The sequence below is a fragment of the Lepidochelys kempii genome, chromosome 10, assembly GCF_965140285.1.
Source record: "Lepidochelys kempii isolate rLepKem1 chromosome 10, rLepKem1.hap1, whole genome shotgun sequence".
In the NCBI taxonomy this organism is placed as follows: domain Eukaryota; kingdom Metazoa; phylum Chordata; order Testudines; family Cheloniidae; genus Lepidochelys; species Lepidochelys kempii.
Genome location: NC_136389.1, coordinates 62,399,269 through 62,426,931, shown reverse-complemented (window position 1 = coordinate 62,426,931; position 27,663 = coordinate 62,399,269). Strand labels below are relative to the sequence as shown.

The 27,663-nt window shown below is 40.1% G+C and overlaps 1 protein-coding gene across 5 annotated transcripts in view; it reads right to left on the bottom strand.

Annotated features, from left to right (window-relative positions):
• Window positions 1-27,663, bottom strand: part of MYO5A (myosin VA) — a 218,794-nt gene that overhangs the window by 66,499 nt on the left and 124,632 nt on the right. For 4 of the 5 annotated variants that reach the window (XM_073303845.2, XM_073303846.2, XM_073303843.2 and 1 more), the window contains 8 exons: window positions 21,497-21,653; window positions 15,558-15,701; window positions 14,259-14,340; window positions 12,035-12,142; window positions 11,354-11,460; window positions 8,130-8,395; window positions 7,141-7,222; window positions 806-946 (listed from right to left, as the gene is read on the bottom strand). In XM_073303845.2, the coding sequence (XP_073159946.1) occupies window positions 806-946; window positions 7,141-7,222; window positions 8,130-8,395; window positions 11,354-11,460; window positions 12,035-12,142; window positions 14,259-14,340; window positions 15,558-15,701; window positions 21,497-21,653 (1,087 nt within the window). The remainder of the gene's footprint in view (window positions 1-805; window positions 947-7,140; window positions 7,223-8,129; window positions 8,396-11,353; window positions 11,461-12,034; window positions 12,143-14,258; window positions 14,341-15,557; window positions 15,702-21,496; window positions 21,654-27,663) is intronic. The other variant, XM_073303848.2, reaches the window with a different exon arrangement.

The following is a 27,663-nucleotide window of genomic DNA, read 5'->3' as shown; positions in this document are numbered from 1 at the left end:
TTTTAGAGGTGAATAATACCAGAAAAATGGTTCTGTGATAATGGGGGACAACACTTTGCATTCTACTTCAAACTTAAGCCCTCTGCTAAATTGAAGATGAAAAGCCAGTAACTAATTATGGGTCTGACGCTACAAGCAGTTATCACTGAGCGTGCTGTTTATTACTGCAGGTAGCACCACTGGGACGACTCTCAGCAATGTTTCTGGGAGCAGGCTCTACCCAAGTTACAGACACTCTGAATAGAATGGGGGAAAGGAAAAAAGAGAAGGTAGAGATAAATACATTCTATCAACGGTGTTTCAGTGCAGTATATCTGGAAGCAAAAAGTCATGTATTATACACAAGACAGCTTATTAAAGACAGGCTTACCAGGTCAGAGCATATCCATTATTATTAGTTGTTTGTAATGACTCATCAAGGAGAAGCCCCAAGTCACTGTACACACATGTAATAAAAAGAGAGTCCCTGCTCCAAACAGTTCATAATCTTAGCATATGATAAAAGACAACAGGTGTAGAACAAAAAGAATGATGGGGAGTCACAACAGTCAAGACATGAGATGATCAGAGCCTGGACGGGACCTACATATATGTGGATTTAGAGGAAAGGCCGGATTATGCTTGTCTTTTGTTCTCCAGTAGTTGCCAAATCTCTTCTTAACTGCTCCAGATAACTTTAAAATCAAAGCATCAAAACAATCGTTAAGTGTAGGTGACTTTATTCCCATAAGCACTGCAAAACGATAACAGAAACAGGAGACCAGTGTATCTTTCAGTATAGAAGTAAAGTCATTTGAACACGTACCTTACATTCCTCATCTAGCAGATCCAAGATGCCCAATTTGGCCTCTATGAGATTAATGCAAGGCTGATTGTCATAGAAATCGATCAAGGTCCATGGAATTTGTTCCTTCATATATTCCTCTTGTTCCAGCTTAAAGACATGCTATGCGGAAAAAAAAAAATCTGTGAATGAAAATTCAGGCCAAATACACTGCCTTCTGTTAACTTGTTTTCTTCATGGTACATTAAACCTAGCCATTCAATGACATAAAAGTTAAAGCTGAGCCAAACCATTTAATAAACAAGTGGAAGAAAGGCAAATTAACCCCGTTCTCCTGGCCTATGCAGACTAAATTAAAACATTATTTAAGAGCAAAGCCTGGCTTTTTCCTTACTCACTCCTAAAAAGAATCTATTATAGTGCTATCTGTGAACGTGCGAGCGTGTGTGTGTGTGAGAGAGAGAGAGAGAGATACAAACACATATATTTGCTTCTTCCACACTGTGCCAGATGTCTTTGAAAACAAATAAGATACTCAAGTACAGGGACAGCAGTTCTGATAGGTAAATTAATGTCCCACAAAAATATTCATAAAGAAAGCTGAAATTCTTGAAATTTGAGATTTTCAAATTCTCACGGTTTTATTAAAATTGCCCTATTTTGCACAAAAAAACCTGAATAATTTTTTGCATGTTTACTACTACTGAGAGACTATTTTGAGATTCATTTGTTCTCAAATGGTGTTATGTTCAAACTTAAAAAATGTAACAGTTTTATTTTAGTGATTATTTCATAGAAGATATAATAAAAAAATTACACAGCCCTAACAGAATGTTCACAGAAAGCAAAGTGAAAGTTTTAGAACAAAAATCCCAATAGTAAATATTACACATGCAAACTTTGGTCAATCTACAGTCATTCTTTTTAAAATAAACAAATCCTATGGAAATTTTTTGTTTGTTTTACTCAGTTTAAACTATATTTTTATCTCAACTAAATTGTAATACATATAATTAGAGCTGGGTGAAATTTTTGTTTGGTGAATAGAAATTTTGCCAAAAAATGCATTTTGGGGGCTCCAAAACTATTTGCAACTTCAAGTCGAATTTGACAAATACTTTCATTTGGGGAAAAAATGAAAAATTTGAACACTCCATTTTGAAATGTTTTGTTTCAACTTTTCATAACAAACTACATTACATTTTCACATTTAGCCAAAAGAAAAAAACACCAAAAATGACAAATCAAAACAAAAAACTGATTTTTTTTGTTTTGAAATTGCCCAAAAATGTTTCAGTTGATTATAAACAAATTTTTTTAGTTTGTTGATTTGACAAAAAATGTGTTTGGGCTTAAATCAAACCTCCCCCACCCTGGATTTTTTGGTTTGGCTCCCAAATGGAAAAATTCATTATTTGCTCAGCTCTCTATATAATTGCTCCGACTCAGAAAAAGACAAATTCTGAATATATTCTAATAAATATAATCATTTGTGACACTATTTAAGAGACATGTAATTTTAGTCTAGATAAAGACACACAACACCCTCAAGGTTATCTTTGACTGCCCTCTTAATTCAATGTAGAAGTCTATCAGTGCATTCTAGATCTCCAGCACACACCAGTAAGAAAGCAGAAAACTATCCTGACAAAGTAGTTCATCCTTTTTATTTCATTAGCTTAAGCCTTACACAATGACCTTAAATATAGACACTCCTTAGAAGCAGATCATGGGAGCTACGCTACGTTTTAGGCACTTAACCCTGACATTACATGGTAAGATAATTCCTCACTGGAAACTGAATGATCTATATAGAGTAACCAGATGTCCCATTTTTAAAGGGACAGTCCCGTATTTAAGTCCTCCTGCAAGTGTCTCAACTTTTTCTTAAAAATGGGCAAATTGTCCCACGTTTTCTGTTTCCCCCACCTCAGTACGGGCAGGTCCTGCTCCTGGCCAGATCCCTGCTCACCAGCTACTTGCCCACCAGTGGTAAGTGGAGGGGTTCACTGGCCAATAATTGGGTTGGGTGTGCAAGGCTGGTGGTGGGGAAGATGCAGTACATGGGGCTGGCCGCTCTCCATGCTGGTCCATCAGCGCAGCCCCTTGCTGTGCGCTGGCTTTCGGACAGCAGGGCCCACCTCCTCCCCATCCCGTTTCCAGCTGGCACTGGCTGCTTGCTGCGGTGGCTGGTGTGTGCGGACAGGCGCCAGCTGGTTACATGTTGCCTCTGCTGCCCACTTATCAGCCCTTTATGTGCTCCCCTTCACACTGTGCTCTCCCTGCTTTGCCCTTTTGCCCTCCTCCCCTGAGCACGTCCCGCTCCCAACGCTGTGCGGAGAACCAGCCCCTGGACGGAGCGCTCAGCTCACCAACAGGCTCTTTTCTTCCCCTACTGCCTCTGGCGCCCAGGAAAGCCCAAGACCCTGTGGCCCAGGGCGTTGGCCAGGAGGAGCCAAGCTCTGCGTGTGACGAAGCCCCGCACAGCGCTAGCACGAGGAAGCCTTTCCGCCCCCCTCAGCTAAGCTCTGGAGTGGCGGGGGTGGGAAGCAATTTCCAAACTGTTCTCACCCTAACCCTGCAGGCTTCCAGCCACAGGGGAGTGAGGGGGTGGAGGTGGGAAAAGAGATGAGCTCTGCAAAGATAAGGGCCAGGTCATCCCCCCACCCCACCCCCCTTGCCACTGGAAGCAGCTACCATCTTTTCCCTCCTGCATAGTGCCAAAAGCCTGCTGCTGGCCACGTTCTGGTGTGAACCCTAGCAGAAATCTGGGGAGAGGGGGCATGTGATGCTGCATGCCCCCTCTCCAGGTGTTGCCTCTGGAAGATGTGGCGTCAGGTACCAGGAGAGACTGGTCTGTCCTGGAGCCCAGCCAGGCAGAGAAAGCAGAAAGCACCGAGCAAGGGGGGTGAGGGTTGGGTCGGTTGGTCAGCCCCTGTGAGAGAGAGGCGTACAGGAGTGTGTGTGTGTCACCTCTCCCCATGTGAGCCCTAAAGCCTTAAAGATAAGAAGGTAAATAAAAGAATCCAACTATACAGTATTTCTTTTTAACACGGGCTCAGTCGACTTAATGTTAATCTGAACGTTTGTACTGCATAGTTATGATTGACTGCAGTTGAATACAAGTAATTTTACCAGGTGTCCCATATTCAGCATAAGGAAATATGGTCACCCTAATGATCTAGTTTTATTGAGGAAACACTTACTTGTTATTCAAACCCTATATGTAAAAACAATCATTTTACTTTAAAAGAATTAGCAATCATCTGGTGAAAAAATCTCTCTATTAACAACAGCTCAATTTACCACCTGAGTGTCAAGTTCCAGTCACATTGGGGCTTGTTTCTGATTCTACAATGCCTTTTAACTTGAATTTTACTCACCTTTCTGGACCCAGTTTTGCCCCAAAATACACTAATGCATTTCCCACTTACCCAATGGGAGATGCATGTGAGTACCTGAGGGTAGAACTGAATCCTTTCAAGGAATGTATAAATGAATTTTTCAAATCTGAAAATGTAAGAAGGCAAAGTATGCAGATGGTTATGGTAGAACTAGCCAAGTTTGCGAATATGATTCTGTTGATGGCTCAGTGTTGATCTTTCCTGATTCACAGTACCATAAAAGGATGACAAACTGCAGGTGCACAACAGCACAAAATTGTGGCCGATTGCTAAATGCAAAACCTATTTTATTGAAGAAGTAGTCAGGGTGAATTTGAGCCATGTTCTCACCTATAGATATACAGTTAAGTTCTGTATTTGCTAAGGTACTGATATACCCAGGTAACCTATTTGTAAACTTTTGGTAGTGCCACATTTTAACTTTTCTTTTAATTTCATGAGATTTCCTGATTCCATAAAGTTCTGTTTTCTTACACAACTGCACAGCAGTTGCCGATTCCACTTTCCACACCTTCGGGGTGGAGGGGGGAGGGGGCGAGGGATAGCTCAGTGATTTGAGCATTGGCCTGCTAAACCCAGGATTGTGAGTTCAATCCTTGAGGGAGCTGTTTAGGGATCTGGGGCAAAAATTGGGGATTGGTCCTGCTTTGAGCAGGGGGTTGGACTAGATGACCTCCTGAGGTCCCTTCCAACCCTGATATTCTATGATTCCCTACAGCCCCCAGGGCAGAGGACATACTAGGAAAGGGAGTGAGTAGCCAAACTGTGATGTACTGTAGTATCCCCAGCTGACTATGAGGACCATAATCACCCAGCCAGTTCTGAACAACCCCCAGTTTGTGATGGGTCCCCAATTTGTGCTGCATCCAATCTAAACTGGATGCAGGAGAAACTCTGGCCCTCTGGGTGCAGGGAACAAACACTGGTTTGGTAACCTCTTGGAGCTCATTATGGGGCACAGCAGCAGCCACAGAAAAGACCATCCATCCTCTCAGCCATAATGTGAGTGCAGGGTTTGCTGCTGCCATGTAAGGAAGGAAATAGAATAAGGGTGAAAGTAGTCTGTGTCACAAGACTGACTCCTTGGGATCCCCCTCAGTGACAGAATCTTTGCTATAAGGATGAGAAACCTTTGAAATATCTTAAAAGCAGGGCATAGAGGAAAACCTTGGGAAGCTGTGACCCTCTGTAGCAACAGCATCAGCAACACTATGATAATATTGTGGACACTTTGAAGTGGGAATATTCAACTTCATTTCTGATAGATAGTTCACTTGCGAGTGCTCAGTAATTTGTGTGGCTGGGACATGTACTCATGGCTTAGGATCCAGCTTCCCAGAACACAAGCACTGTTGAGGTACATTTGCATTTTGACTCTAATGGAATCTAGCAATGCTGCTGACATTTAGGACCTGGCATAAATCACTCTGTTTATCTTTATACAGATAAAATACATAATTACAAACTATAACTCTGGCTAAGGATACAGGGTTGTTATCTGTTAAAATGGAGTGCTCTCTGAAGAAGGAAGAATAAAGAGGCTCCTCTCACCCTGCTGACTCAATGTTCAGAAGTGGCAGTACTCTTAAAAATCATGCCAATGTACACCATAAACCAAGAAAATTAAAGTGGCAGAGTTCCAGAAGTGAATGCCTGCTCGGTGCAACCACTGAAGAGGTTTGCATTGGAAGATATACAGATATGACTGGCTCCAAACTCATCTGCATAGTATTCTTATTAACAAGCAGTCTCAGCAACTTAATTGCAGAGCAAAGCTTATGTTGTCTTAAATCTATTACTATGATAAGAATTTAAAATACGCCCAGAGTAGCTGCTATTTAGTCAGTGTTTCCCAACCGGTGTGCCATCAGGCCTGAACAGGTGTGCTGCGGAATTTTTTGAAAAACTACATGTGAGAACAAAAAAAACCCTTCCCTTGTATTTTAATTAGTGTTGGAGCTGGATCCCATTTCTGTACTTTTGCTCTCTGGGATGAGGCCCCTTTCAAATATTATGCATGCATCACATTCCATTCCCCAAGGCGAGATTAAGATAGCAAATCTGAATTCTGCAGAGTGGGGGAGGGGGAAAAGAAGGAGGAAGCCACCTTCTGATTGGCTGTCTCATTACCCCACCTCCTCCAGGGGCAGAGCAACCAATCAGAGCTCAATCTCCCTCTTCTTCCCCTCCCTTCCAGTGAGCAATACGTTGGCTCCTATGTCCCTCCCTCCCCTGCATCTGCCAGCTGGGGTGGGGGGGAAGAGCCCTGGAGCTTCCCCCTCCAGCCTGGAACATGACTGGGAACCCCACTGCAACCCCCCAGGGTTGGGAGAGGGACGAACCCCAGGAGAAGCAGAAGTGAGGCAGGGGGATTGAACTGGGAGAGGGTGGGAGCTGGGTGTGAGGTGGGGAAGCTGGGGATACTGAACTGGTGGGATGGAGGAGCTGGGAGGGCGCAGAACTGGTGAGGCAGAATTGGTGTGAGCTTGGGGCTGGGGAGCTGGGGAGGCAGAACTGGTAGGGTCTGGGTGGCGATGGAGCAGAACTGGGGCCTTGTTCGTGTAAAATATGCGAGTCAACTGAAAATACTTGTCACAGTCTGTTCAATACAGTTAATGATGTTAGACTCTAACATCACAAACTGCATTATACAGATGGTGAATAATAAAGGGTTGTAAACAGCCTAAACCGAGGCAATAAGAGGGCGAGTTCATTTGGAGACAATATGTTGGTGGGCCTCAAAATAATTAAAGATATCAAGGTGTGCCATGGCAGAGAAAAGGTTGGGAACCACTGCTCTTGATTCTCCTCCCATTCCACTCTAAGCCCCACATCTAAGACATCTGGTTGTTATTTTGAAGGAATTCATCTCAGACACTGAGGATCTAATTAGTAGAACACATTTTGGAGAAGGGAAGTGGAGGGAAGAGGTGCCAATAATTTCCTACTTACCATATTGAACTGTTGCTGCAGTTTTTCATTGGCATAGTTTATACAAAACTGTTCAAAGCTGTTTATCTCAAATGTCTCAAACCTGCAAAACCAAGACATTCAAAGTTACTACCACAATGTAAAGATGTAATAAATGATTCTGTAATTTTAAATCATCTCTCTAATCATATTTACAAAGAACAATCAGTGGCATTCAGTAGGTTATACTGAGTATAAACATGACACAACAAAGTCACAGGACAGATGGGGCAATGACACCCCAGTGCCAGGAGCAATTCTGAGACACTTTCTCCTTGCTAAAGGAGTGTCAATGTGGTGATGCTCATGGTTCCTGGGGAGCATGTTAACCATCCTTGCTTCCGTAGTGCCCAACCTACAGAGCAGCCTCGGAAGAGAATGTACATTCAACTCTCCAGAACAGAGGGAAAAGTGCTACAGCAGCTGCTGCAAAAAAACAAGAAAAAAAAAGACTAAAAGAGAGCCCAGAAAGGAGATGAGCAACAGTGCAAACTCAGATGCATGCAAAGGGGAAGAACCAGATGCCATTTATTAAACCATCAGCAGAAAAGTGGAAGCTATATGAAGCAGAATGGAATATGGCATATTCTACATACTGTTGGTTTTAAAAACAAACTTTAACCCAAATATTTGGACTAAACTAATATTTGGATCAATATGAAAGTCTAAGCACAAGCATATCTATATATTGTAATTTTTCCCCATTGTGATATGTCAATGAGCTACCAATGGCAAACTTGCTAACGTCCAAGATTCAACTATGAATGCCTAATCTGAAAGCCAGGACACAGGTCCTAGGTGGTGTGTCAAAACCACCACCTAATAACTCACTACTACCTTTTTAATCAGAGTAACTAGTCACCATTTTTTTTTCATGGTTTTCACCACGAACCAATACATGTGCTAAAGAAATTGACATCAGCTCATAGGCTACCCTCTTGCAGTACGATACTTATGCACAGAAGACTCACCCGTAAATGTCCAATACGCCAATGAAAGAATGCTGCTTTACAGTAGAATGCAGAGCTTTGTTCACATGATCAACAATCCAGTTAAAGAGTTTAGCGTAGATATGTTTGGCAAGAGCATCCCTGGCATTGATGGCCTGCAGTTTGGAAATTGGTTTGATGTAGGTCTCAGAGGCAGTAGCAAGCTTCCGATGGCAAAGCCAGTGGGACATCTCTTGGTACTCCACACCCATGAGGTCACAGAAGATGGTGAGGGGTTCATGTTTGGGCTAAAATAAAAATAATCTCCTTAGGTCTTTAAAACAATATTACCAATATCGCACATTTAATGTCAGTGGATTTTTCTGTTATGAAGTAATCTAAAATTCAGCTGCAACAATTATGTTTTCACGCCTCTTCCTTTCTCTGTATCTATTTACTGACTTGTGTCTCGCACTCAGATACTTTAGTAAATTAGCGTAATCACAGAAATAGCAACATAATTTCCTCTAAGTGCATGTTTGTGGGTTGATCCCCATGCAGAGTATTCACAACCTGAACAAGAAATGAGCTACAAAAGTTTTCACGTGGTGACTAATTTTTGGAGTCATTATCTACTGAGCTAAAACAATCATAAACTCTGATTTGACATAGAAACCAGAGAATCTATACAGCGCATATGTATTTACCCCTATTTGACAGTATTTGTATATAGTACCTGAGAGGGCATGCTTCAATTGCATAAACTGGATGAAATAAAAAAGAGGAGGGGTGGGTGTGTTTAGGAGGAAGAAGTATAAAATATAGGAGCAGTAATCTGGGCAACATTCTCATACACTCATATATAACCGTGCTAGTGAGAGATCAATGAAATTCTATCAAAGTCAAAAGTCAAGTATTAGCGGAGGCAAAAAAGGAAGGGCTTTAGAAACCTGGTCTCAGATATAAACATCAAAAAAGGTTTTTCCCCACTGAATTCTGGGGAGAAATATAAAACAGTCAAGCATGTTAAAAGATGTCATTTAACTCTCACATTGAATTGTATACCTGAGATAGTCAGATTTTCTGCCATAAGAATAAAACACTGAATTGATCACCCATACTTCTATATTGCAGTATCTCAGTCAAGTGCTGCTTATGGGCTTGGGAACCCCACACCTAATCATTACCAAGTAAACCATCACCTTATATATCAAATAATAGTACAGATCTTTCCCATTAATAAAAAATTTCCCTAGCCTCACCACTTTCAGGTTCACTGATCACACCAGTGTAGCTCAATAGTCAGCTGACAAGAAACAGGACCAAAGGGATTTCTTCTCCTACAGACAACTGGTCACTTAAGGCCAATACCGTAATGATCTCTCAGTTTTACTTTCCGACCTTCAGCCCCTGCCCCTTCCTTCTTTTTGAAGTGTTTGTGGCACACTACACTTTTACAGCATCAAATTCCAGTTAACTAAGGATGTCTTTCAGTTTGCCGATAATGACTCTAAATGTATTGGAACAAGAAGACGACAAAATAATAACAGAATAACCAAGCTATAACAACGGGAAGATCCTTGTTTACAAGCTACACCCAGACTAATTACGTCCTTAATTCATCTACATCCAAAACTGCAACTGCACTTGCTTCCAACTGGCACATCTTCCTGAAATCGGCGACTTAAAACATGTCAAGACTGAAAGGAGGCGTAATCAGAGTAACTACAGTTCTTAAAGCTCCATATATCATAGTGACAATAGAGTCTCTTACACAACAAAGTCATTCAGTACCTCAATAATAAACATGCTCCCTTGCTGCTTTTTTCAAGGTTTAAAGGTTCAAAGTACAATTTAGTTGCAATACAGCAACGGTCATCATAGTAAGTTTCAGTTCTGCCAATGCAAAGATGATTTTGTTACTTGGACAGGCTTTCAGCAGCTTGATTTCGTCACTGGTGCTGCTGCTCATTCTTCAGAGACTTAAAATAGGGTCAAAAATCTAAGAAATACTGCACGAGTCCTGACATTAACAAAAGGGTAAATATTCATGTTCTGCTTTGACATAATGGGCCAAATTCTAGGCAGAGATCTCTAATGACATTAGCAGAAATGTCATGCCACTGACCATAGAAGGGGTAGCCTGTGCCCCTCCTAAGTTTCCTACCTAGAAGCACTACTTGATGCACTGTTTCCAAGAAGAGCCCATTTAAAGACACACCATGGGGTCAACCCTGTTGATGGCTGCTGTGAAACTAGATTCAGATTCAGTTAGACTCAGTTCGATTCAGAATGTGGTGTCAAAGCAAGTAGACTCATCAGCTATGCCCTGACACAGAACATGCTGTCATACATCCCAGACTACTAGCATGGGCACTTGAGCACTGACAGCAAGCACAAACGAGGAAGGGAGAAACTGGAATTGCTGCAGCTTGGAGAGCAGGAGAAGGAAAATAAACGCTGCCTGGCTCGTTAATAAAAATTCAGGGCCTGATAAGAAAAAAAGCTTCTATCATTTGTGATCCCAAGGAAAAAACACACAAGAGCAAGACAAATCAGCCCCTTTTTTGTTTCCCACTGTCAGGAGACATGTTTGTCACCTGCAGGAAGCCTTTGTGGGAGAGAGATAAATGGGACTATCTTCAATGACCAGAGAAAGGAGCTACACTCAGCGTACACCATATAGACACTTCGCTGCTTGCTTCTAGAATGGTAAGAGATGAAAGGTTCCTGCAGCAATGACCAGGAAAACCCTGGAGCCATTAATTTGCTGAACCTTCTCCCCCGTCTGTATAGTATGGTCTGCTCTGGACAGCCCAGTAAGATGGCGTATTCTGTGAAATGTTCGCTTTGTGGATATTTGGATCAGTTTGGTATTTCTCATCAAACTAGAGTTAGAATTCCAGCAAAAATCCTTGACACATCACGGGACCATTTGTAGTGGGAGTACAGACACTCACCCACCCTCTCAGGACTTCTAAGCTAGCATGTCTGGAAGAGTTTCCTAGAAAAGACCATTTGTGAATTCATCAGGGAGTCAAGAGAGCCTCAGAAATAATATGGAGAGCCTCTGACAGGGATCTAGAAAGGGAAGAGCAGTCATTCCATGTCATTCCAATCTAGAACTAAAAAAGAAGTTGCTTCTATTTTTGTACTGGCCCTAGTTTGCATGGGGGCCTCTACAAACCAAAGAGACACCCAACCAAAAAACACAGAAGCGTCACAATAGAGCGTCACTATATCCTTTAAACTCATTCACAACTTACAGGGATCGTGCAGCTGTCAGCATCCCGAGAGGTAAACCCCACGTTGCCTAGGTGAAGGAGCCCAGCGAGGATTCGAAAGATTCCCATCTGGTAGGAATCATTAATCCCTGAAAGAGGATGAATAAAATGCCCTGAGTGAAGGAAAAACCAAAAAGAGTCCCAGATGATGAAAAGAAGGGTCCAATATTTGTAAACAGGAATGATAAAGTCTGCTGGGATTTTGTGGGAAATTGCCACCACTTCTCATCTTTCAGTTGTGTGAAGAGTTCTGCAGAGAAAATGCTATTAGAAAATGACACTTGGCCCTCCTATTACTATATTTTATCACATGACATTATAATCCGATGCAAGAAAGATTCACTTTAGCAAACTACTAAATATTTTAATGAACTGCCTGTGTTGCTGCTTAGACAAAGTTTTACAAAACCCTCAAAATCTTATACACTGCGCCATGGAAATCTAGCATTTATTATTGCTTTAATAATGTTTCTTCTTCCCTGCACTAAAAATTTGATGATATTGTACTTTAAAAGTATCTAAATCCCAAAGGTTATCGAAGTCTCTCTCTCTATTTTAAATACAATACAGAAAGAATGAACTAAAATATAGACTATATAAAAACAGCTTTGATTCCAAAGTCTGAACTAGGCCCATGCTTCTCCAGCATAATAGCAGAATTACCTAGCAAAGTGCAGGCCTGTCTGGTGTGTACCATTTCCTTAGCATCATCAATGCCGTCAATCACTGGACTACCCCCTTGCTTCGTATAGTGAAAGTAATTTGCATTCCCTACAAGAAAGAACAACAATTTTTACACACACTAAAGTAGAAACCACACAACTGCAAACATCTCTGTGTTAAACTGTGTAACAGGTAAAGCTCTCTTCAGCTTCTTAACCTGAATGGCAGAACCCATGGTTTGAAATATATTTCAGTATATTTGAATCATTGACTCCTCTGGGCCATCTGCATTAGTGAACTGCTCTCTTTCAGGTTTAATGCTGCATCTAAATGTTTCTAAAGCCATTTGCTCCTGCAGTAGGTTCGCTGTGTCCATACTAATCAGCACAGTCTCTGGAAGTGAGTGCTACAGAGCCTGTTGTATTGATCTCAAGGTCAAAAAAAGTTGAAGGTGTTATAAACTCTTTCACTGTCCCATCAATTGTCGCAACAGTCCATAAACAGCATGTCTCCTACACAGCATGTCTTCAGACCATGACATACACGTGCATGGAAACAATTATCCTGCAAGTCTCAGCCAGCCACCCAAGAATAGGTGCACAGTTGACAGTAGGGTTCTAATGTTATAGAATCATAGAATATCAGGGTTGGAAGGGACCCCAGAAGGTCATCTAGTCCAACCCCCTGCTCGAAGCAGGACCAATTCCCAGTTAAATCATCCCAGCCAGGGCTTTGTCAAGCCTGACCTTAAAAACCTCTAAGGAAGGAGATTCTACCACCTCCCTAGGTAACGCATTCCAGTGCTTCACCACCCTCCTAGTGAAAAAGTTTTTCCTAATATCCAACCTAAACCTCCTCCCCTGCAACTTGGTGCACATGTATTTTAAAATTGATTGTGCATGTAGTTTTTCCATTGCCTTGGTTTCTAGGCGCAATGGTGTAGTCCAGAGTATGTTTGTCGTTGGTTCCGTCTGGGGACTGATGCGTTCACACTATGCTAAGCCCTCCAACTGACTGTGGACATAGCACCTGGCATCCACTCCAGTGAGCGCTGCAACTTCTTGAACCGATTGTGCTCAAGGATGCTGTGGGTGTAGTTTTGTTAAAGATTTTAGTGTATTTGAAAATATTAAAGACAATAACAGTTTCCATCTTCTCCTGTTTTTGCCCTTGTCATCTAGTAAGGGCTGGGAAAGGGGTCCTCTGGATCACTTCTTTAGCCAGAACAGATCAGTTCCCTCCTGCAACATTTACGGCAGTTGTCCCTTCTGGGGCTGTTCAGTGCCCCACAAGGGAGAGGGGAAAAGGTGAGAAAATAAAATAGCTTTAAAACATTAATGATTATAAAATATATGTTTCTAATGCTATAAAACTAATTTTAAAAAAACAAACAAAGCTTCTGCTGCTTGATTTTGTACATTCTGCTTATTATTTGTGAGGGATACCAGGAAATCAGCTGAGCAGAAATCATCCACTTCTCCATCTCAGCAGCCATCTTATCTGCTGTAGGCTGAGTGGTGGTGGGTGGAAATCTGAGTACACTGAAGGGGAAAATACATTGTAGGATGAAGCAGTGGGACTGGCTATCCCATAGCAGTTACAGTGCCTGTGCTTTCATCTGCAGCAGCACTGAAATGGTTTGAATTGAACCGGTGTAGTGAAGGCATTCCCAAGACTTGCTCAGAGCTGGACCAATCACACTGGTTATTAGTTAACACTTACGAAACACTAGAAGTACATAAGCGTGGACACAAAGTGTTGTACAAGCTTTCCAGACACTTGTGTTGACACTGAAAACTTCAAAAATTCTCTGGGGAGATGGAGCTACAGGAAGAGACCTATTAGATTACCTAGCCCAACCCTGGGCCAAGAAGGACTATTACAGTTACGGTTCTGTGTCTTGACTAGGTCAGTTTTAAATGAGTCAAGAGATAGGAGGTGCATCACTGCCCCTGAGAAAATATTCCACACGCTGGTTCATATCTATGTACTGTACTGATGCTTGTCATTAGTGTATATTAGCTTACACGGACTATATAAATCTGCAAGTTTGCTTTTTTAGAAATAAAATGTCTATTTACTTCTTTTTGTTAGCTGTAAGCAGCTCAGGATTAATAAGAATGTAAAAGACAGTGATTCTTCTTTTAGACCCATCACTTGGACAGCTTAGAGATAATACTTTGTACATTCTGATTGCACAGTACATTGGATGTGAATTTCATACCTAATCGCAGTGTTTTAAACTCAGGTAATGCTGCAGAGGCACAGAGCTGGTAGAAAATGTGATAATTTCTCTCCTCTTCTGCCTTTAAGAAAAAAAGAAGCAATTACATTTCAGAATTTAACAACTGATAGAAATATCTGTCAGAAGGACAGAACTTCTAGATTTAATATATTCTATAGCAATTAGGAACTCAGAGAAAGCCACAACGAAAATGAAAAAAGTAAATCAACCTCTATCATTTGTTTCTTGTGTAATCCACTTCCAACAGCAATATTTATGCAGAAAAATTAAAGCTGCAGGATTTCACTTTTTAGGTTTGTGACTACTATTAAAACACAGACATCCCATTTTGTGGGTGTGTAAAGTGGTCATACTTAACAACTTTACAATTGCGTAAGATAACTAAATAACCTTGCCTCAGAGTTTTCAGTATTCTAGTGAAAGGAACGCTGAGAGAAAGTTATTTGCACTCATGATGCCCAAACTTTTTGTGCCAATACCACCATTATAAACTAAGATACTCTTAGCTTTAGAGCTTCAAAAGAAAGACTTCTCTTGGGCTGAACCAAACATATTTACAAAATGCTACAGTGTTCTTCAATAATAGCCCAAACAATGCAGTGGCACTATTGTAAACTGTTATTTATTATTTCTATTACAGTAGAATTTAAGAATCCCAATCAATGATCAAGGCCCATTGGATTAGACAGAAATGTAACAAAGATAACAGTTCTATCCCCAGGATCTCACAGTCTGCATGACAGACAGGACAAAACAGGTGGACAAAAACAGGCAAAGGGAACAGGGATGAGTTGGGAGGATGAGGTAATAAAGCAAACAACTTCAGCAGAAAAACAGAAGTCACAGATTGTCATAATCAATGCCAGATGGTAGTGATTTGTAGGTATCATGACAGAAGTCAGTTTTAAGGGAGGGATTTAAAAGAGGATAAGGTGGCAGCTTTATGAATATCAACAGAGATTTTCCCCATGCATGTGCAGTTTTTGTTGTGTTTTGAGACACAACTGTAAAATATTGTAGTACACGTACTCTGATGTCCACTATTATGTTGAAGATGTTTAACCCTTAGATATACAGTATATTCTTATTGCGATGTATATAGATTTACAAGCATAATTGATTAATATGCCTAAAAGCTCTCTCTCGCTCCTCTCTTGGTGTTATATTACAGCTGCAAGACACTGGAGGCCCCCTAGAAATGAGAGATGCCTCACGCTAGCTGGCAGTAGGATTTTTGATATAATCACATAAACACACACAATAAGAGGATTGTATTACCTGAAATACCACTCTTGATTTTTCTAAGAGGTAAGTTCTCATGTTAGCACCAATGATTCGGTACCGCTTATCAAAACCAATTTCAATGTACTTCCCAAAACGGCTACTGTTGTCATTCCTTGTGGTTTTGGCATTTCCGATGGACTAGGGGAAAAATACATACAGGTTTAATAGCTCATGGAAATTCTCTTACCTGTCTGTTCTCCTACATGGCACACAACTGTGTTTCCAAAATTAGCAAGAACTTAATAGTGAATTCTTCTGTCTTACTAGGGAAGCAACTTCCTAGGTTATAGAAAACTTATAGCAGGGCTATTCCATTAACACTAATGTATAGGGTAACCAGACATCCTGATAAAATTGGAACTGTCCCAAATTTTAGTTCTTTGTCCCATGTCCCAACCGATGCATGGTCGGGATGCCATTTGTCCTGATATTGTTTTTTGCTTTGGCAACTCGGCTCTGGCCGCTTTTGGTTTTTGGGTTTTTTTTTGCTTCCCCCATGTATCCCGATATTTTGTCCGTTTCATCTGGTCACCCTACTAATATATGGGGTTGGCCAACACAGTAATGCTTTCACCTTCACAGTTGGATTTTCCAACTCAAAAAATAATCCTGATAACTCTCCAAGGATTTGGAATGTTTTTAGTTGAATAAAATTTACAAAAAAGTGCATTATCACAAAGCCTTTTCAAGGGCTTATGAAGACCATAAGTGAAAACAATATGTACAGCATCTCTAACTTTGGCCATCACTGCAGTTCTGCCTAAAATAATCCTATGACCCAGCCAACAACCTATATTTTGCATAGTTAATAATACATAATAAATAATCTATAATCAGTTACACTTCCAAAAAATTAGTGCCCCAGACATGCTCTTACAGCATATTTACTTTGTGGGTGAATTTCACGTACTAGGACTAGTTAGCACTCTGAGAGAACAAACCGCAGGAATAGGTTCCACATTCCAGAATATAATATATGCAATACTCCTAAGGATCAAAGAAAGGTTTAATAAAAAACATACACTATTTCTTGGATAGTACAGTACATTTTATGAATCTTTATAAATCCTCAAATTACAATTTCACTCTTCAAAGACTGCTACTTCTTGGACTATTTGTGCAAAAGAGAATTATGTGAAGTAGGTTTGTAGGATAGGGCCTCTGGTTTATAAAGGTGTATTTCCTCACTGGGGTTGTCTTCAGAAAATGCCTGAGCTCGCTTTAAAGAGCCATTTACTTATTCAGAAATACATCCAAATTATAGATGCTCCTGGTCATGCGTGTGCTTGGGTAGGGTGCTTATATACGTGTGTGTAAAAAATCATCTCAGCTGACAGGTGATCTTTTTTCAGAAAGTTATGAGTATGTGGAAAACTAGGTTTATAAGAAACTGATTTTCAACCTTAACTACAGCAGTCACTCCTAGTAAAGTGCTATTATACACACAGAGAGATAATACTGCATAGATCAACAGTCAGACCAGACAAGCTGGGCAGTTTTAATTCTTCAGAAAGAAGTGTATCAAACAAAGACAAACAGAGTAATATCATCTGGCATCTACACTGAGTCATGATATATGGAAGCACCTCCATATGCATTTTCATGTTTCTATTACACTGTTAAGAAATTTTTAGATAGCTATGATGGAGTAAAAGACAGTTTCCAAGATGTATTGGGATTCTGTTTTGTGGTGATGGGGTTAAGTCTGATTACTGGAAGAGACAAAAGGTAATAGCAATAGTCATTTTGCAAAGAAAATAATAATCTGTCATGATCTAAGTTAAAATCACTGGGCTCTTTTTACGAGGAGAAGATTAAGGTTCTTTAGGAAGTGAAACCAATAGTCAGAGGGATATCTATCTTATTCAGTAGTGAATCAGCTAACAGCTAGTGGCATGACACATAGCTGATTGTGGCTTGTGGCACTTATTGCTAGTTCAGGACCTGAGGTAGGGGAGGTATATCTGGTCCATAGTTGCCCATCTCAAAACCTCAAGTCATATCACATTATAACCTGAAGAGAGAAGGTGGAAAGGATGGGCACAAGGACAGTGTTTTGCAGTGTGTGACTCCATCTCAGACAGCATGCATAGGAGGCCTGAAGTTATTGATGGTTCTGGGTCCAGAATAGTCTTATTCCATTTCTGATTTTTATTACAACCTTATTGCTTTTACAATTAACAGCTTCACTGTTGTAAGACAAGAGGGGAATTCTTAATAGAATGTCAATTCATCTAAATGAAACGTTGAGATGTATAATTCAGATTATGCTGAGACAGAGGCAAACACTTTCTTCTTTCCCATAGGAACCAAGTACATTACTCATTATGCAGCAGTTAACCATTTATAAATTACTAGGGTCACCTGCTTTTAGCAAAGGTCTGTGCAGAAACATCATATGGAGTAATTACCTTTAGACCGCATATCATTCTTCTGAAATTTTATTGCATTTAAGATGAAAAGTATGTAATAATAGCAGGATGCAATATAATACTCAACTATATCATAACTATGGAATGTAAAGCTACAGTACAGGTATGTCCTACTCTTCTGGTTCATGCAGCCACTCTGTAGAAGCTTTGTGCTGAAATAAGAAGTGGTGAAAACAAGAAAAACTGTGACCAAATAGCAACCGTTGAACTGTTTTAGGTTTTGAACTCTGCAAGCAACAGACCAAAACTCACTGAGCACGAGCAGGTGTGCTGCACAGTAACCAGGAGCTAGGAGTTCTAGAAAGGAGTACGCAATGATAGCGGTAGCACACACAGATGAGCAAATGGAGTCTATGTGGTTATTTGCATTTGCAGTTACCACAAAGGTTACAAGTAATACAAATAATAATATTAGCAGCAAATAATGCACACCTTCACAATTCTAAAAATCTGGCCGCGATTGACATTTAGGGTTATCAGCATTCAAATGATTAAAAATTGCTCCTATTGTAACACGTGTTGCTGCTTTGTGAATAATTATGTATTACTATTATTTTATCAAGAAAACTATTACTGCTCTGCAGTGGCAGCTTAGCCCTCAGAAATAATTAATTCCTCCTTCATGTACTCTAATGCCCTAGGGTTTTATATGTATAAAATTTGTACTTCAAAAACAGACATTTTTAAAAAAACATAATTTTGAAAAGTCATTAGAATCATAAATATAGTAGTGACCAGAGTCAGTTTTAGAAATTGTCCAACCATACCTTTTACTTATATCGTAAATGAATGATAATAGCTCTTCCAGAACTGTGTCAGGTTATATAAATAGTACATATTTTAAAAAGTCAATAATTACATATTTACATAGGATTATAGTTATTGATTACAAAATAATAAGCATTTAAAAGGTCACTAGCAATGCACATTATTTAATTGATCAGCTGTCATTATGGAGAACTTAGTAAATAAAAGCAAAAAAGGACAGTGTCAGAAGTATTTTGTCATAAATAATTATAGTTGCCAAAGCTCTGTTGCTTAGAATGCCAGTTTAGAAGCACGAAAATAAAATAGCATTCCTGTTCCCATTCACTACCTTTTCATTTGGCAACTGCTGACTTCTTTCCTGTTTCAAATTAACCATACAATTAGGAATTAATTTTTTTGCCAGTTCTGCAACCGCAGAATTCAAAATGCTGTTTTTGCTACTCTGTATCCTACTTAAATGCAACTGCAGATTAAAAAAAAAAAAAAATCCAAACTACATTCCCAGCAATGGCATAATAGATTTAAAAACTCAGAAGTTGCCTGGAGTCTAGAGGACATCCTCCACCCAACTGTAATAGTTTTAAAAGTCAAATTTCAGTCTGCACAGGTTTGACTCTATCCTTTACAGATTAGAAAGTCAAAAACAAAGCACTGTAATTTTTATTTGTATATACAATAATTAAAGATGGAGAGTCACATTTTAGTCTTCACTTTAAATTTCATTGCTTTGGAAATTAAATCACACACTTAATTAGTGGTCAGTTTGATATATATATTTTTTTTTTGGAGGAGGATTGCTTGGTTTAAGTTTTTAGCCCAAGTAAAATAGCGAAATACCTCAGGTGACCCATTAGTAATTTCTTCATATTTCAATCTAAATTGTGCAAACAGAATGCTTGTACACAGTGAAAACCACAAGAGGTCTCTCACCTCCGCTGCCATTTCTTACTCCACTTCATGGTTGGCTCCCTTTCCACATGCACTACTCTCCTAGATTTATGAAACCCCTAAACATTGTTGGTTAGAGCCTGGATTGTGTTAGCCTATAGTTCAACCCTTTGAAGTAAGGCTGTCAATATGGTACAAACACACACATGCACCAGAGGCATGAAACTGGTTAAAATTATTCTCATTCTCTATGAGCTAATTCTTTCCTGTTCTATTTCAAAATGCATTTCCATTTCTACCTCAGTGCGTGACTCAATCAAGGCAGATTATAAAACTCCCAGAGCAAATCTGTGTTCTTTAAGTCATTATAAGAACAGCAATCAATGGGAACAGAGTGCATTTGGTATCCCCAGGGGTATTAAGACACAAGACTTTGCTTTGAAATGCCACACAGCACTGCAAACCAGGCAGAATTACCTTACGAGAGAATACATCAAAACCACATGTGCCACAGCTGTGCTAGGGCAGTTATAGCACCATCTGTGCTTTTGGGGAGTCAAGAAGTGCTTGAGCAAGGAGGAAAGAAGGAATAAAAAGAGTTTATTTTAAAAAAATACTGGAAAAAGAAAAAAAAAGGTGGCATCATTTGCATCAGAGTTAGTGATTTTTCTGTAATTTCACATATTTTAGCCGTGAGCCTATGAGGAATCATATTTGCTTGAAAAACACATACTACTTCAACATCTTCACTCTATACCACATGAATACTAAGTATCCACTGAGTCATCAATTGCTCTAAGCATGGAGTTCCACTTTCTTAAGGCATACAGAGCACGTACACGTTTTCTGCAGTTATTTCTCTTAAGGAATTCCCCTGATATTTGTTTTTTTTCCCCATGTTTCATTGGAGTTCCTTTACTGACCAATACTTCAGCTATAATTTGAAACTACAGGACCATTTTGCTGGCAAAATAAGAAATATAGTTAAATGGGAACACAGAGAGGATGATCATTAAGAACTGTTTCTGCTAAATCATAAGATCTTGTTTTTCAAGTTGTCCTCACATCTGTCTGTAGAACAGTTATCCTGCAGCAAAAGGGAAATTATATGTTTGTCTCACAATATATTGTCAGCTGTCTTGCCTCTGTACCAAAAGAACATGGGGTTGAAGTCCAGCATAGTTAGTTAGTGGGGCACTGGTTCAGGGAAGGGGATTATCCTCAACATTATAACAAGATCTAAGTATTGCAAAGTGATTTTTTTCTATTATATTTTATCATCTCAAGAATCAGTGTTTCATGCAGGTATAGATAGAATTTTTCACTCTGTCTTCCCAACAAGAGTTATATCCTATAAAACTGAACTTTTCCGCTATACACCAAATCTTTTCCCAGTAAAGCAAAATGGAGTAGAATATAACACTATTACGCTGGAAGGGCATCATTTAAAGATTCTATGGAAAAAAAATATGGGTGTTAAACCTTCTGTGGATTTCACGTATCCCCCCACTTTCTCCTCCACATTCATTTGGTTAGTAGTCTGAAAAATCAGTGTTATATAGCTACTTTGCTGTACTGAATTTGTCACATCCTCTCTCCTCCCCACCTCCTCCTGAACAGTGCACAAAAAGACATCTCAATTTAGAGCCCTTTCTGGGAAAGAGAGAGAAGAAATGATATTATGGCAATCCTTATACATTTTATCTTCACTCCTATGTTTGAATGCCTTAAAAAAATCACTTGAATTTCTGTTCACTGTTTGTAGTAGCTACCAATAGTAGCAGCTACCAATAGTAGCAGCAGAAAGTAAGCATATAGGATAAGATAGTGCATCCGCTCCCTTACCTCCATGATAGGATTGGAAGCCAGTACTTTCTCTTCAACATTCGCTTCACTGGCAGAACCACTTACAGTGGCAAAGTATCTCATGGCATACTTAGCAGAGACTGTCTTTCCTGCTCCAGATTCCCCACTTACAATGATTGACTGATTCCGTTCATCTCTGAAACACAAAAACATGGTAATTACCAGCAGTTTGCTAAAGTAGACCTATGTTTTGTGTATCCAACTTGGCAACAACCCTTTCACCATATATGGTAACAGTACCTATAATGTGCATACACATGGTTAAAACAAGGTTATTGATGATCTAGCTTCTTGTTGGGCTAACTGGTGCTTGGTCAGGATGGGAATTCAGAATCAACACGGCCATTTCAGTCTACTCTGACATTAGATTTCCTTCAAAGTACTTGACCCTGTAAATTAACTTGATCTTCATCCTGTTTATCTCAATAACACATTGTGGCACCTTCTTTCTGAGATTCCCAAAGTGCTTTACCAAAGCTAGGTAATGATTACTGTCCCCATTTCACAGATAGGGAAGTGAGTAGCATATTCAGAAACAAAAGGACGGTCTCCTAACTCCTGTTCTTCTTATGCAACCATAAGACAATTCTTCCTGTAATCCTATTCCCTGCATTTGTTCTAGACATTAGTGTTTTGAACAGTCTTGCTTGATTATTTAACAGCAGCTCCAGAGCTAAAAGGTTCCCTTTGTTGTAAGGCAATTTCTTTTTTTTTTTAAATCTCCATCTGTTACTAATTTTTCTCCCTTCCAAAGCGAACCTTGCCCATAGCCTCTGGTTTGAGAAGCTCCACATCTAACAAACACGTAGCTTTGCCTGTGAAAACCACTGTTTAAAAAGATCAAAACCTTTTCATAGAATCATAGAATATCAGGGTTGGAAGGGACCCCAGAAGGTCATCTAGTCCAACCCCCGCTCAAAGCAGGACCAATTCCCAGTTAAATCATCCCAGCCAGGGCTTTGTCAAGCCTGACCTTAAAAACCTCTAAGGAAGGAGATTCTACCACCTCCCTAGGTAACGCATTCCCGTGTTTCACCACCCTCTTAGTGAAAAAGTTTTTCCTAATATCCAATCTAAACCTCCCCCACTGCAACTTGAGACCATTACTCCTCGTTCTGTCATCTGCTACCATTGAGAACAGTCTAGAGCCATCCTCTTTGGAACCCCCTTTCAGGTAGTTGAAAGCAGCTATCAAATCCCCCCTCATTCTTCTCTTCTGCAGGCTAAACAATCCCAGCTCCCTCAGCCTCTCCTCATAACTCATGTGTTCCAGTCCCCTAATCATTTTTGTTGCCCTTCGCTGGACTCTCTCCAATTTATCCACATCCTTCTTGAAGTGTGGGGCCCAAAACTGGACACAGTACTCCAGATGAGGCCTCACCAATGTCGAATAGAGGGGAACGATCACGTCCCTCGATCTGCTCGCTATGCCCCTACTTATACATCCCAAAATGCCATTGGCCTTCTTGGCAACAAGGGCACACTGCTGACTCATATCCAGCTTCTCGTCCACTGTCACCCCTAGGTCCTTTACCGTAGAACTGCTGCCTAGCCATTCGGTCCCTAGTCTGTAGCTGTGCATTGGGTTCTTCCGTCCTAAGTGCAGGACCCTGCACTTATCCTTATTGAACCTCATCAGATTCCTTTTGGCCCAATCTTCCAATTGGTCTAGGTCCTTCTGTATCCTATCCCTCCCCTCCAGCGTATCTACCACTCCTCCCAGTTTAGTATCATCCGCAAATTTGCTGAGAGTGCAATCCACACCATCCTCCAGATCATTTATGAAGATATTGAATAAAACCGGCCCCAGGACCGACCCTTGGGGCACTCCACTTGATACCGGCTGCCAACTAGACATGGAGCCATTGATCACTACCCGTTGAGCCCGACAATCTAGCCAGTTTTTTTTAAAGTGTTGTAACAATAAAAGGTACATATTACTTCTACAAAGCTTTATATTTCCAAAGTAATGGACAAACTATAGCTAATAAGGTTTCAGACAGATATCCCTGTAAGTTAGGTAAGCATTATCTCTAATTTACAAATGGGAAAACTGAGAAAGAAAGGATAGATGATTTGCCCAAGAATGTATTGAGAGTCATTCACAGAGCTGGAATTAGAATTCAGAAGTTCTTTGCTCCCAAGTCCCCAAACTCAATCCCCCAGATCAGGACGTACAATAATGCTAAATGAAAGACCAGGCACGCATGTGTTCAGATGGAATATTTACAGCCTCCAGCTGCCTGCCAAAATCACCAGTGAATGCATGCTGAGATGGCATGAAAGAATATTTCATCTATCAGTTTAATTAAAAAACAATCAAAATGATTCTTGTTTAAGCAGTCTGACAATATGCAGGAGATCTGAGGTTATACTTGTGAGGCTTTAGTGAAAAAAAAAAAAAAAAAAAAACAGAGACCATAATAACCATGGTGAATACCATACTAAATTAACAGACCATGCTATTTCTCTCCATCTTTTATCTGTCTCCAAAAATATCCCCAAAACGCCTGATAAGAACATAGCTCTAGTGCATTTCATGCAGCACAGAGTTGTATACTAAAAGGACTATTTTCATCACACCTTTGAGAGAGACGAGGCCTGATTTATATTGAATACAGTTAGTGATAAAGCAGGTTGGCCACATCCTGGCAAAAAGAAGCCAAAACTAAAGCAACAATTATTTAAATAAATAAGAAAAGGTTAACAAGGTAAAAACAAACCTTTGTGTGTGTGTGTGTTCGTTCTTAGCATCTGGCTTATCAAAGTGTTAAGCATGAATGAATACAGCAACGTTGTCATATTAAGCTGACAGGCTCAGAGGGAAAAGTCACGGCAAAGTGTAACTACTCACCTTAACATCTGATAATAGGTAGTGCAGGCCTATTGCTTGAGATGTTGCACCTGTCCAAATCCAATGAAAAAGAGCCTCTCTCCTGGCTAGAGTTGCCCATCCTCAAAAATCCTCCTTCAGTGCAGAAGGCAATTTCCCCAAAGAAGATGCCAGGGAAATGTGGTTTGACTAGTTATTCCTACCCGCTTAGCAGCCACCAACCTGTTAGGTTGCTTCCATTCTAAGGAACAAAAAATCTAGTGCACCCACTCCAGTCTGGGTGAATAAGGGAGGCAGCATTATGGGGCTTCCTGTGGCAAAAAATCAAGAGTTTGCATCAGGAGAAGGAGGGAGAAAGACACTTACTCTTTTCCTCATTCCCCCATCAGAAACAGAGGCGTAACCAGTGGCTGTATACATAGGAGGAAGAGACTGTATCTCTGCTTATCAGGGCATGGTATGAGATGAACTAATTACTGAGGATGAAAAAGGAAAAGTAGAAAGAAGGCTGTAGTTCTTGAAAGACTTGCAAGTGGCCCAACCCAAAATACAATGGTCTGGGCTCTCTCTCACATAGACAATCCCTACATTCTGTCAAAATGGGCCAAAATGCAGAACAGCTTGTAGCCTTTTATTCCTCCGGCACTCCACAGTATGGAAAGAACAATGTCTCACTGTTCTTAGAACATGAAACTTATGGTGCAACCTCAGCAGCCGGAGAACTCAGGAGATGTGCAATGAGATAACAAGCCTTTCATTTCTCTGTGATAGTGATCAAGAGTCATTATCATCTGCAGGTTGCTGAGTGACATACAAGAAATTTCAGTCTGGTTCCTAGAGACAAGAGCTCCCATCAAAAACCACCACTAGCTGTACCTATACCATGCCCATCTTAATTAGCAGCCTGGATGACAGTCAGAGAGAGGCCAAAGACTGAACATCTGTCAAGACTCAGCTACCTTGTTACCCCTTGATGAAAGAGGGAGGGCAGGATTCAGGAAGATTGGCAGGACATCAGGGAAGCTCAAACTGCTACTGCCTGTGCTGGACAAATTGTCTGGATAAACAGAGGACTTCAGTTCCACCTGCCAACCTAGCACCTTTCTTCAGGACTAAGTTCACTTACCGCCCCAAGAAAGACACGTTGAAACTATTACATATAAATCTTTTACGAACTTTAACTCTCAGGATTTGGATTAGGTGCCCACATGTCAAGCCTTGGCACCAGATCTATCTATATTATACATACATACACACACACACTTGCAAAACTATAATCTCAGATAATATGGATTTATAACAGAAGTCATTAACTCTAGTTCCAGGAACGGAACACCATAATAAAAATGTCTCATTCTGTTCCTTATGTTTCCCAGGGCTAGCACAAACTGACATGAGAAGCTTGTTTCAGCTCAATCTGCTTCTCTTACTACAAGGCGTGTATACCTATAGACTAATTATATACCGAAAAGTGCTGAAATATAGCGTTTCATATGAAGATATCATTTAAAGAGCACCTTACAAATGATTATTTAATTACGATATCATGGTCTTTTCTGGACGTTAATGACGCAACAGTGGCAAAGGTCTAAAACATTACTGGAAATCTGGAACAACAATGTTAACATCTACAAAAACAATGAGAAGTCCGGTGGCACCGTAAAGACTAACAGATTTATTTGGGCATGAGCTCTCGTGGGGAAAAGCCCCACTTCTTCAGATGCCTAGAGACATCTGAGAGATCAAAAGAAGTCTCAGTTATGCTCCACTGTTAGCTCTGAAGAGGAACAGGTTCCTTAGTGCCGCAGCATGTGGAGAATAGAGAATTTTCCCTTTTAAGAAAAAATACAAATAGGCGCCATTAAACCTGCCCACGATTATTATTATCATCACATTTTAAATTGTCTCCTGGATTTCAGACTCTAAACTGATGCACAAATCAGCTCTGAGTGTTCCACCTCTTTTTTCTTCCTCCCACCCTAGCAGTTTTATCCTCAGGACAGGGATTTGTTACATCATCCAGAATAGATCTAAATATGGCTCAAATGGTTTTAAAGTCCTTGACAGGCACCATTTACAAGAACTATTTCAGCCAAACATTAAAATGTTTACAGAAAAATTATATGCCTCTTTATCTCTCCGCAGTAGCAACTCACATTGCTTTAAAATAAGGAGGAAGATGGGAAGGATAATCATGGCCAAATCGGGCTTAGTTCAAAATAAGTCATTAGTTTCATTAATTTTTCATCGTCAGTAATCTGGGTAAAAGGATGGACAAGCAGACTTTGTGCCTGGACTGGTAAATTTTAATAACAATTTTACAAAGCTTCTAATTAAACAGCACAAGTCTCTATTTATTGTATGACAGAGGTCAGACACTGTGAACAGAACTGAATAGAATTCAGGATACCTCCACAACAATGATGACAAGCAACATTTATGAGGAATCTTATTATCAGAGTGCCAAACGGAGAAGTAGATCAGCACTCTCCCTTTGTCCCTGGAAGCTTGAGTTCACAACATACTTCCCAATATACATTTATCAGCTTTACAAAACCACTGCACAATCTGATGCTAAAGAACTTTTCTGCTTACCTGAAGCCCAACAGCAAAACAGGAGTGCTACAGTATGGCTTAAAATGTAATATATGGAGAAAATATTTTTGTAATATACAAATGAAATTGCACTGGGCAAGAGATGAGAAAGTGGCTTGTAGGAAACAATCCTGCTTTGGCAGGGAGATGGAGTGGATAGTCTAATGGCTTTCCCCCCTTAAATAAGATTATTAATAGTAGTTACTACTACACCTGGGTTTCTAAAATTCACTAAAATCTAAGGGTAAGATTTTCAAATGCACTCAGCATTGAAGTAATTCTGCTTCCTTTTAAGTCAATGCAAAAGCAGCAGCTACCTATAGCCTAATTGGTTTGGACACAGAAATACATCACCGTATGGAGCTCTGTTCAACAGAGTATCACACTTCAGTGGGACAGGCAGATTGTGCTATTTTGCATTTTAAGGATGTAATTTTAGAAAGTACTATAGCCTGGGAAAAGAAAGGAGTATAGGATTACTGACAGCAACCTCCATGCTCAGACATATGTATAAATAATATACCCCCTCCCAGTCCCAGTTGCCAGCACTGCTATCAGACATTTAAACACACACACACAGACACAGAGAGAGAGAGAGAGAGAGACAGAGAAACACAAGAGTTTAACAAATTCACATTCTAGATTTGCTGTGAGGTATTTTGAGGTTTGCTGGTGAGTATTATTTTATGCCTTTTATTTTACTGATTCAAAATGTCTA